Source organism: Rhinolophus hipposideros, assembly GCF_964194185.1.
Source record: "Rhinolophus hipposideros genome assembly, chromosome: 7".
In the NCBI taxonomy this organism is placed as follows: domain Eukaryota; kingdom Metazoa; phylum Chordata; class Mammalia; order Chiroptera; family Rhinolophidae; genus Rhinolophus; species Rhinolophus hipposideros.
This window is the reverse complement of record NC_138053.1, coordinates 48,984,166-48,996,493: the sequence shown is the minus strand read 5'-3', so window position 1 is coordinate 48,996,493 and position 12,328 is coordinate 48,984,166. Positions and strand designations below refer to the sequence as shown.

Sequence of the window (12,328 nt, the reverse complement as noted above, 5' to 3'; positions counted from 1 at the left end):
CTCTATAATCTCCTTTAAACAGGTCCCCAGTCTTGCTTTGCTTTCATTATTTTGAGTTTTTTGAAGAGTATAGTCCAGTTATTTTATAGAATGTCCCTCAATTTTTGGTTTTCTGATGTTTTCCATGTTTAGATTCAGATTATGCATTTCTGGCTATGAATACTGCAGAAGTGATGTTGTGTCTTTCTCAGTGCATCCTGGAGGTACAGAAAATTTTATTTGTCCCATTAATGGTGATGTTAACTTCTATCAGTTGGTTAAGATGTGGCTGCCTAGATTCTCCATTATGAAGTTACTATTTTTCCTTTTGCTATTAATAAGTGTCATTGGGAAGATGCTTTGAGATTATGTAAGTGTCTTGTTTCTCATCAAATTTTTGCCCACTAGTTTTAGCATACATTTATGATACATGATTAAAACAGCTATTGCTGTGGTGGTTGCTGAATGGTGATTTTCTAATCCCATCATCACTTTTGCATTTACTACTTAGTGTATTATTGTAAGGAAGTGTTTTCTCTTCTCCCTTTATCTATCATGTATCTATCTATCAATTATCTATCATTTATGTATTTATATTAGTATGGATTCATGGATTCTTATTTTATTCTATTGGTAATATCTGTTAATACCATTATTTATTTTGATTTTTAACATTCCCTATTTGACAGTGGGAACTCCTTCAAGCTGGCTCTTGTAACTTTTTGACATGTACTCTAAACTTTTCAATTCTACAGGGCTGAGAGGAAGACATAAATTTCTTAGGTAACACAAAAACTGTACCTTGATAATTGATTTAAATCACACTCTACCATATATCTCAGTGTTGACAAGCAAAGAATTTGGCTAATTAATTTTTTAAAATAAACTTTTTATTTTATAATAAAATTTTAGTCTTAGAGAAAAATCACAAAGATAGTTCAGAGATCCTGTGTAGCCCTTATCCAGTTTCCCCATTAACATCTTACACCACCACGGTCCATTTGTCACAACTGAAAAACCAACAATGGTATGTTACTATTAAATAAATTCCCTACTTCATTGGGATCTCTCCAGTTTTTCTCTAATGTCCTTCTGTTCCAAGACCACATCAAGGGTACCACATTACATTTACTCATCATGTCTCCTTAGTCTCCTTTGGTCTGTGACAAGTTCTCAGACTTTCCTTACTTTTGATGACTACGACAGTTTTGAGGAGTACTGGTCAAGTATTTTGTAGAACGTCTCTCAGTTTATTTTTGCCTGATGTGTTTCTCATGGTTAGACTAGGGGAATGTGTTTTCGAGAGAAAGACCATTAAGTCCCATTCTCATCACATCATGGGGGACATGACTCAACACTGATGATGTTAATGGACCCAGACAGTATTTGCCAGGTTTGTCCTCCATAAAGTTACTTTTATTCCCCTTTTCCATACTCTACCCTTGGAAAGCAAATCATTAAGCAGTGTCACTATCTGCATTTCATGCCTCTTTCCTCTGATCTTCTGACTGATTTTTAAATTGTTTTCATACATTATGGTTTATTCTTTGGGCTGTAGGTTCTATGGGTTTTGATAAATGTATAGAATCATCTATCTATCACTCCAGTACCATATAGGTTAATCCCATCATCCTAAAGGATACTCTGTGCTTATGCTAGTTAACCTCTTCTCCTAATTCTTGGAAACCCCTGATCTGTTTTCTATTTGTACAGTTTTGCCTTTTCCAGAATGTCTTATGAATGCAATCATTCACTGTGTAGCCTTTCCAGTCTGGCATTTTTTTTTTTTTCATTTAGCAAAATACATTTCAGATTCATCATGTCATTGTGTGAATGAATAGCACCATGCTCCTTTTTTCTTGCTGAATAGTTTTCCATCAGGTATGCCATAGGTTGTTTATCCATTTACCTACTGAGCGATATCTTGTTTGCTTCCAACTTTTGGTGATTATAAACAAAGCTACTATAAACATTCAGTGTGGGTTTTTGTGTAGACAAGAGTTTTGAAATCAGTTGGGTAAATGCCTAGAAGCATGATTGCTAGGTCATAGGGTGAGTCTATGTTTAACATTACAAGAAACTGGGAAATTGTCTTCCAAAGTGCCTTTATCATTTTTGCTCTCCCACCATCAATGAAAGACAGTACCCCTTGCTCCAAATCCTTGACAGTATTTGGTATTGTCAGATGTTTTTTGTTTTTTGTGTTTTTAGTTTTAAATATTCTAATGGCATGTCATAGCATCTCACTATTTTGCAATTTGCCTTCCCTAATGACAAATGATGTTGAGCATCTTTTTATATCAATGGCTTATGTGCCATCCATATATCTTCTTTGGTGAAGGGTTCTGTTCAGATATTTTGTCCAGTTTTTAAATTGGATTGTTTTCTTATTGTTGAGTTTTAAGAGTTCTTTATATGTTCTGTATATGTCCTTCATCACATATGTGATTTACAAGTATTTTCTCCCCATTTGTGGCTTGTCATTTCATTCAGCTCATATTGTCTTTCACTGAATGAAAGGTTTTACTTTTGAGAAATTTTTACTTATCAAACTTGTCTTTAATGGATTATGCTTTTGGTGTGGTATCAAAAAACTCATCACCAAATACAGAGTCACACAGATTTTCTTTTTTTTTCTTTTTTTTAATTAAATTTATTGGGGTGACAATTGTTAGTAAATTTATGTAGATTTCAGGTGTACAATTCTGTATTACATCATCTATAAATCCCATTGTGTGTTCACCACCCAGAGTCAGTTCTCCTTCCATCACCATATATTTGATCCCCCTTACTCTCATCTCCAACCCCCCACCCCCTTACCCTCTGGTAAAGATTTTCTCCTAAGTTTTCTGGAAAATTTAGTTTTGTATTTTACAGTTAACTATATGTTCCATCTGGAGTTAATATGTTTGTAAGTTTGAGGTATGTGTCAAGGTTTATTTTTTTTTACATATGGATGTCCAATTTGTCTAGCACCATTTATTGAATTGCATTTGTATCTTTGATAACAATCAGTTGACTATATTTGTGTCTGTCTATTTGTATTTTGTTCCATTGATCTGTATGTCTATCCTTTCACCAATATCACACTATCTTGATTACTATATATTCGAGTAAGACTTGAAGTAAAGTCATTTGAGTCTTCCTACTTTATTTTTCTTTTTCCATATTGTTTTGGCTATTGAGGATCCCTTGATTTTCCATATGAATTTTAGGATTATACTGTCAATTTCTGCAAAAGAGGCGGCTGGGATTTTGAGATTATGTTGAATCTGTAGATCAATTTGGGGAGTATTGCTATCTTAAAATCAAGTCTTCAAATTTATCAGCATGAGATGTTTTTCCATTTATTTAGATCTTCTTTAATTTCTTTCAACAGTACTTTGTAGTTTGCAGAGTGCAAATTTTGTTAAATTTTTTCTTACATACAGTTGATTCTGGTTATGTGCAGTAATTATGTTATACAATCACTGCCAACATTGAATTAGGGAAAATAGAACTACTGCTTCTAAGGGAAATACACTGTTAAATTCTTGTGAGCCTCTGGTCACATTTTTGTTAGTCACAATGCAATTTGTGTTATATAAGTTTGTTTGCCAGCGACCTGGTAAAACAAGCCAGTCTCAGCAGCTTTGAAAAACTGCTCTTCTACATAACCCTTTTCCTGTACAACCATTAGCATATATTTAAAAATTCTCCCACAGCCTTCTGATCTGCAGAGCCTGCCTCCCCTGGAAATTTAACACGTGAAAGACAGTTTGGGGAATATAATCGATAATGTTGTAAAAAAAAAAAAAAGAAAATCAATGCTTCATTATATACAGTTCATGTGCGATCTGTTTGTTTTACTTAATTCTCTTATTTACATTAATCGACATAATTCCACTTTGAATTTTTAGACAAAATAAATTTGTGTGTTACTTAAAAAAAAAAAAAAACACACAGTAGGCTTGGACTCCTGCTCTATTTATAACCAGTTGTAACTGTGGGAAAACACTCAGAATCTCCACTCTCAAACTCTGAAGAAAATAAGACTGTGGATGAGAATATCTACCCAGTCTCACTAATTCTAGAATTTAATAATAAAAAAAACCACAAAAACGTTTGTGTAATAATTTTAAAGTCCACAGCACCATCTGGAGGTCAAAGGGAAGAAGACATGTTGAGGAGAAGGGTCAATATCCCTGTCCCCCTATGCCTGTATTTTGCTTGTTTGAATAAAATTTCACATTTTCAAAAAATTTCTCTTCTAAACTGGCTATACACAAGTACAATACTACATATAAAAGCAATCATATAAGTCATTATGTTTAAAATCACACCCTCCATAGCATCCCTTATGCATGTAAAGACTAATAATCCTCAGAATAGTCATCTGTAATCAGTTAAAACAAAACAATTGGACAATTAGAACAATTACACAAAATAAAAACACACCTCATTATACCAAAAGAATCCCATTATATTAAAATTATTTATACATATTTGAGCAATAAATGATAGTATTCATTATAACCCCTAAAATAAAATAAATACAGGAAAAAAGACAGCTCTTCTTTACAAAATAATTCCAATCAATAAATATAAAAGGAATGAGAAAAATAGAAAATCACCATTAGCTCAGCACTGCAATAATCGTTGCAGGCAAGATCCACTTCTATAAACTAAAATTATACTGTACAGGCAAAAGTTTGAGGGGAAACCAGATAATTTCATCATCTCAAAATATCTCCCCCAAGATATTTGTTAATTACAAAGGGAAAGATAGTGACTTTATAGTGAATAAATCTAGCAGATATCACTGAGTGAAATGACCGAGGTTAACATCACCAAAAATAAGACATATTAACATCATGTACCCTTTGATATCACTTATATATTTTTGTTTAAGCAAACTGGTTTTGGTAAAAGAGAAAATTCTATGCAAGTTTTGTCTCTAATATTTTTAAAAATAGTTTTTTCATTTCTTTCTTAAAAGCCATTAATCTACAGGAAACTTAATAGATAACAATTGTAAGACAATCCAAATGTACTTCATTTCCATAGTTATCTACTGGAAATAAGGGTCAATAAGGAAAAGAAGACCACTCTGAATATCTTTTAGCATCTATAGCAAACTCAAATTTCAGTAAAATTAATAGAAATATTATTTGAAACTCATTATATTTGTAAGGAGGAAGAAAATATTTAAATCCCCTTTTGATGAAAGGAAAATAATTCTTTTGGTATTTTGACCAAGCTAGTTTCCATAAAAATCAAGGGTAATATCAGATTTATGTCCAAAAGTATAAAAAAGCTGCAAGCACAAGAAGAAAATAGAGAATACATTTTCTTTTCAAGTATCCATTAAAAAAATATATGAACATTGATCATCTATTAGGCCAAAGAGAAAATATCAATTTCCAAAGGTATAATATTATATTTTCTGATTACAATACAATAAAGCTAGAAGTTAATTACAAAATCAGAAAAAAATAAAAAGTTTCCTCGTCTTGCAGGTTAAAAAACTATTATAAAGGATGGCTTGAATCAAAGGGGAAATACCAACCAAAGTCAGAACTTATGAGATGGAATTAAACCATAAGGGCAATTACTAGCCTCTATGGTAACATTGGGTGAATTGCAAAAGCTGCTCCTTGTTCAAGTGAAAAAAAAAACAAGAAAAAAAACAGACCAACACTGCTGTATCTGTGGATTGTCATGAGGCTATGGCTCTGAGCCAGCTGGCTGGAAGATGAGAATGAGGCTCAGGGAAATTTAAGCCAAAATGAGTTAGTAACTGTGAAAGAAAAAAACATAAACTTTTCTTCTTTAAGGCAAAAAAGAAAAAAAAACCTGCTAGAATATGAGTTTTCCCTTAAGACTGGAAACAAACATCTAGTTAGTAAAGTGATTGCTAACAAAATTTTGAAGGCTAGAAATGTGTTCTTTGATTGAACTTAATATTCGCAAGGTAACTTCTGTTTCTTTTCTATAACATAACCCAGTATAGGGTTTAGCTGTTTCAAATGCTTTCGATAAATTATGCCATTTTAACAAGTTCTTGTGAAAAGTAATGATTGAAGTTTTATATCACCTGATATAAGGGACTTAGGAACACACTTAGTAAGCCTATCTTAAAGGATACAAAGCCAAGAAAAGTCCCAGTTTGTAATTGTGTTGTTAAGGAATCATTCACATGTCTCTTCTTAATAGAATATTTTTGAATGGAGCAATTCTTGACATTATTTGTCTAAAATCACAAAAAGATGAAGTACTTTGGGGGTTCTATTTTGTAAAGATAACTTTCTTTTACAGTAGCATCTCTCCTCCAATGGAAGCAATAAGTTGTCAGGTGCTATGAAAGGATGGGAAACCTCACCAAGAGGGCTTCTTGCAGCCATACACTTAGGAGGTAGAAAAACACTACAGTTAAGGTTGGGGTTGTGGGCGGTGGGAATGAGGTAGAAAAGTCATTAAATACAGTTAGAATGAGATGAGTAAAAACCTAGGAAAGTTAAAAGAGGAAAATTGGCTAGAGATCTTTCTGGAGTGAGTAGTAGGATTAGCCCAAGGTTGATTTTGATGCAAAAGTCACTCACTGGGTGGGGGGTTAAGAGGCTTCTATTGTGACACAAAGGAAACAGAAGCTGGGGAAGACCTGGTTGCTAAGGTCAGGGGAATAAATACCAGAAGCCTGGAGGAGGATGGGGCCCTAGCTCTGGGACCTCTTTCTCACCCCCCTCCCCACTAGGTTGTCTGCGATGTCACCTTCCACGTGAATATCATCTACCTGGTTTCAAACCTTAACTCTGGTCTCTAACTTCTGCTTAGTTCCACATGCTCTACCCATTTGCACAGAGGACCATCACCTTTCCTTCCTGGAATCTCTAAGGTTTTCTGTTTTCCTTGTGCCCTGATCACCTGCCATATTTACTCAGCTGAGATGGAAGTGCCTACCATCTCTGAAACTCTTAAACCTACTCCTAATCTCAATCAAGAATCTTTGGACCCTAAGATTGTCATTGCCTTACTTGAACTTGGATCAATTCCTCCTGTCTCCTGGAGTTCTCTTCTTTCCCTAAATAATAGTTGCCAACAAGAAACTAAACAACAGACTGAAAAGAAGTTTGAAAATCTCTTAAAAGAAATTAGAGATATTCTTAAATATATGACAGGTTATGAAGACAAGATCACAGAAGCAAAAGAACCTTTTGAGGAAACCAATATCTTTGAGGATGTGTCAGAACTTAAAGAAGAAATCAGAGGACTTGATAAAATAAATAAAGTGCCATCAGAAAACCTGCTTGGCTGTTTAGACCTAGACAAAGAACACAGTGCAGAGAAACAGACGATGACATTGGAAAACCAGAACTCAAAGGACACAGTGCAAGGTTTTGCAAGGAATTTGGTAAATCATTCAGAAAAAAGAAGAGCTTGGAATGAAACTCAACTAAATAAGGAAAAAGCAGAATATGGATTCCATCATGTTCAAGAAGAAAATACCAAACTTAGGAACAACATGGATCAGTTACTACGGGAAACAGAACGCTGGAGTGAACAACATACGGAGCTTAGTGGACTAATAAAATCATATCAGAAATCTCAGAAAGACACAAGAGTAACTCTTGAAAATCATGGAGTCCATTTCCAAACTCAACAGAATAATGAGGTGTCAGCTAGTCATGAACGAGAGGCACAGGTGAGGAAACTGAACCATGACATGTACTCATTGCATTTGATTGCAGCTTTGCTGGAGAATGAATGCCAAATCTTACAGAAGAGAATAGAGCTTCTCCACGATCTCCATCATCAGAAAGACGGAACTGTGCAAGAGAAGCCAATTCAGATAAACTATGAACAGGACAAGAAAGAACAGAAGCTATCAGAAGCAGAGAAGGCAGAAAGGTCTAAGCAGAAAATGCAAGAAATGGAAGGTACATTTCAGAAAAGAGACAAATTCTATAGAAGCCTGGATGCTTGTCATAATAAGAAAGTTCGTAAGAACAGTTTCAATACTCGTATTGCAAGAAGAGTTCTTGTGAGAAGAAAGAGGCCAGCTAGTACCTAAGATAGAAAATACAAAAAGTAGAAAAAAAGGCAATTCTTCAAAAAACTATGATACATCCAACTCCAGGCATCATCAATCATCAAACCTAGAGTAGATCTGTTGGTTCAACTGAGAAAGAGCTATAGAATAAGATTAACATTATTTATTACCTCAGTAGTTAAATAAGTTTGGTCTTTAATGGCTGTTAGTGTCAACATCAAGTTCATAACTTGTCACCTTTACAATTTGCTTGTTTTGGTAGTTATTAAATAGAGATCCTTTGACACTTTAACCAAAAGTGTGAAGTTACATGTCCAATTTAGTAAAGATCTAAATAAAGACCAGAATAAAGGAAAGTTTCTTTTTATTTAATTATTACCTGGGGTGTGGTGGGGAGGTGAAGTTCTGGGGGAAAAAGTATATAACAATTTAATTGTGAATCTTCAAACCTCATTTTCTCAATGTAACTTCCTTTTTCCTATTATCCAATGAAGTGTGGGAAGTAGTGGAGTTAAAAAAAAAAAGAAAGAAAGAAAGCTGTTAAACCACTCCTACACAGTTTTTCTCTTCTCATAAATCTCCTCATCCCCTGAAGCTACTTTTCCTAATTTTCTTCCTTTGCTCCCAAACTAGAAAACAGTGGGCAAACCAGGAAACACAGGCCCTTGAGGAAGGACACTTTGGCTTGTTTAGAATAAAAATGTATCTATAATAAATTTTGTTCTGTGCTGGAAAAATTCTGCCCATTCCTCCAGGTGGGAGCAATAGAATTACCCAGGAAAGAAAGCAATAATTTCTGTTAAGGGAGCTGGTCTTTTGGCTACAGAAAAGGTGGAACAGATGCATTTCTCCCTATTCCTCCCATTAAGTAAGCTAAGAACTGAACATATGTATAAAATAAACAAGAGACTCTGAAAGAGGGAGAGAAGGAGACTTTGACCAGGGACCCAGAATTTAAGAAACAGCATGGTGTGGAGTTTCCTGGGTTTTCTTTTTTTCTCTTTTATATCCTGGACTAAATACTGGAGGAGTAATGCATTTAGACAAAATACCTTCCCTCCCACCCAAGCCTTTTTTCTCTTGCTAAAGGATGAGGAACAGGACAATCTGGCAAGACAAACCTTTTGACAAAAACTGCCCTACTCTAGCCAAACTACATGGAAAATGCTGTGCCTCCATCCTCACTCCTATCAGCAAGTATTGAATGGAGAGCCTAGGCTTTCATTAGTGCCTGGTGGTAATGAGGCATGTCTCCCTCTTTCTTCAGGGGTGGTGCAAAGAAGGCAGCCCTGAAGTTCTACCCCTGTCTGATGGTAACAAGGTGCTTCTCCCCTCCCTCTTCCTCTAGTGGAGTGGAATGTCAGTGGAGGCCACAAGGGTAGCCTGGATTTCTATACCCTTCCCCTGCTGGCACAGTATCAGAGGAAGACTGCTAAAATAGAAGATTTCAATAAGGTCCAGGGTCTCATAACATAATGCCCAAATATCCAGGATACATAGAAAAGTCACGCATCATACCAAAAATCAGGAAAATCTCAACTTGAACAAGAAAAGATAACAGATGTCAAAAATGGCATAACACAGCTGTTGGAATTATCTGACAAGGATTTCAAGGTAGTCATTATAAAAATGCTTAATCGAGCAATTATAAACACACTCAAAACAAATGAAAAAATAGAAAGTCTCAGCAAATAAATTAAAAATATAAAGAAGAAACAAATGGAAAGTGTAGAATTTTTAAAAAGCAAAATAGGTGGGCTGCGCCCCCTATTTTCAATCACAACTAGATTGAAAATGACGACTGGACTTGGAGCTGAGCTGTGTCCTCCACAACTAAAATTGAAAGGACAACAACTTGACTTGGAGATAGATCCTGGGAAAAACACACTGTTCCCCAATAAAGTCCTGAAAATACACACTATTCCCCAATAAAATTAAGTAAAGTTCTTAAAAAAAAAAAAGTAAAATAAACTCACTGGATATGCTCAACAGTAGAATGCTGATATCAGAGGAAAGAGTTTATGAACTTGAAGAAAGAACAATTAAAATTTCCCATCTGAACAATAGACTGGAAAAAAATAGTTTTCAGAACCTATGGAACAGTAACAAAATATCTAACATTGGTGTTATCAGAATCCCCCCCCCCCAAAAAAAAGGGTATAATGTGGGCTGAAAAAGTATTCAATGACAAATTGGCTAAAATGTCTCCAAATTTAGTGAAAGTCATAAACCTACAGATTCAAGAAATCACGTGAACTCCAAAGTGTATAAATACAAAGTTCAAGGCACTCATAATAAAATTTCTTAAACCTTAAGACAAAGTAAAAATCTTGAAAGCAGTTAGAAGAGACTCATTAGATGTATGAGAACAATGATCCAAATGACAGCAAATTTCTCATCAGAAATTATGGAGACCTGAAGGAAATGAACATTTTTCAAGAACTGAAAGAAATGTCAACCCAGATTTGTTTGCCCAGTGAAAATATCCTTTAGAAATGAAGGTGAAATCAATACATTTTCGGATAAAGGAAAACTGAGAGAATTTGTCACTGTATTTGTTGGGAGAGTCCATTTGGTTACATAACCAATCCTCATTTTTTTCATGGTCAAGAAAAGGAGTGATCTCTTTAGCCTCAGACTGAGTCCTATTCCATTTCCAAACAGTAATTTCACATAAGACATACTAAATGAATGAAATGAGAAACTACAACATTGCTGAACCAATCACTTCTTACATTTAACTTGTTCATGTGTATTACCTGAGCAAATTCTGTCAGTGTCATTTATGTTAAGGGGCTATTTCTCCAGTTTGTAAACTGCGCTGAAGCTACCCCAGTACCACAACAAACTGACAAGGGAACTGCAGGATTTTTAAATGTTTGAGAGAAGCACAGCAATGTGCAACATCTGTTACACACAACACAAACTCAAGGTAGTCATAGTTTCAACACAAATTGGATTGCACCAATTCGTGTATGATTGCACCACACACAAAAGTGAAAATTCCACTGATGAGAACTCATTCCCATCTATTTGAAAGCAATTGGGAAGTGAAGGTTTTAGTTAAGCAACCATGTTGCCCAGGCAGAAGGAGGAATTAATTTTGGAACGCTGTGAAATGCAGACAAAATATTTTTGTGTTTCTGCACAGTTAGGTTTTTTTGAGCAAATTTTATGGAAATTTGTACTAATAGCTAACTCTAGAAGATAATTTACAACTGCGTAGAAAAAGAAAACTCAAAAGACTTACCCACCTTTGGAGATGTGTTGTTTACATTTCAAGTTGGGGTAAGACATGGATGGGACTTGGGGGATATCTGTCTCTGGGTTGTAAAGCTGGTGACACTGGGCTTATATGGCCCCTGGAGAGATTGATTGATTGATTGATTGATTGATTGATTGATTGATTGATTGATTTTTAAACAATCCTTTTTTTTTTTAATTAATTTTATTGGGGTGACAATTGTTAGTAAATTTACATAGATTTCAGGTGTACAATTCTGTATTACATCGTCTATAAATCCCATTGTGTGTTCACCACCCAGAGTCAGTTCTCCTTCCATCACCATATATTTGATCCCCTTTACCCTCATCACCCACCCCCCACCCCCTTACCCTCTGGTAACCACTAAATTATTGTCTGTGTCTATGAGTTTTTCTTTCTCATTTGTTTGTCTTGTTTTTTTTGGTTTATATACCACATATCAGTGAAATCATAGGGTTCTCTGCTTTTTCTGTCTGACTTATTTCACTTAGCATTATTCTCTCGAGATCCATCCATGTTGTCACAAATGCTCCTATATCATCTTTCCTTAACGCCGAATAGTATTCCATTGTGTATATGTACCACAACTTCTTTATCCATTCATCTATCGAAGGACATTTTGGTTGTTTCCATGTCTTGGCCACCGTAAACAAAGCTGCAATGAACATTGGCGTACACGTGTCTCTATAGAGAAATGCTTTTATATTTTTGGGGTAGATACCCAGGAGAGCGATTGCTGGGTCATATGGTAATTCTATTCGTAATTTCTTGAGGAACCTCCACACTGCCTTCCATAGCGGCTGCACCAGTCTGCATTCCCACCAACAGTGTATGAGAGTTCCTTTTTCTCCACAGCCTCTCCAACACTTGTTACTATTTGTTTTGTTGATGAAAGCCATTCTGACTGGGGTGAGGTGATATCTCATTGTGGTTTTCATTTGCATTTCTCTGATGATTAGCGATGTTGAGCATTTTTTCATATGTCTATTTGCCATTTGTATATCCTCTTTGGAGAAATGTCTCTTCAGGTCCTCTGTCCATTTTTCAATTGGGTT

General features: G+C 35.2%; 1 protein-coding gene across 1 annotated transcript; it reads left to right on the top strand.

The window, feature by feature from the left end:
- Positions 1 to 1,975: 1,975 nt before the first annotated feature.
- Positions 1,976 to 9,691, top strand: SPZ1 (spermatogenic leucine zipper 1). Its single transcript, XM_081053428.1, has one exon. It carries the CDS (start codon positions 6,905 to 6,907, stop codon positions 8,027 to 8,029), a length of 1,125 nt encoding a protein of 374 aa, XP_080909554.1. The 5' UTR covers positions 1,976 to 6,904; the 3' UTR covers positions 8,030 to 9,691.
- The last annotated feature ends 2,637 nt before the right edge of the window (positions 9,692 to 12,328 follow it).

Coding starts and splice junctions, on each gene's coding strand:
- SPZ1 (XM_081053428.1), top strand. CDS start 6,905: ATGGAAGTGCCTACCATCTCTGAAACTCTTAAACCTACTCCTAATCTC.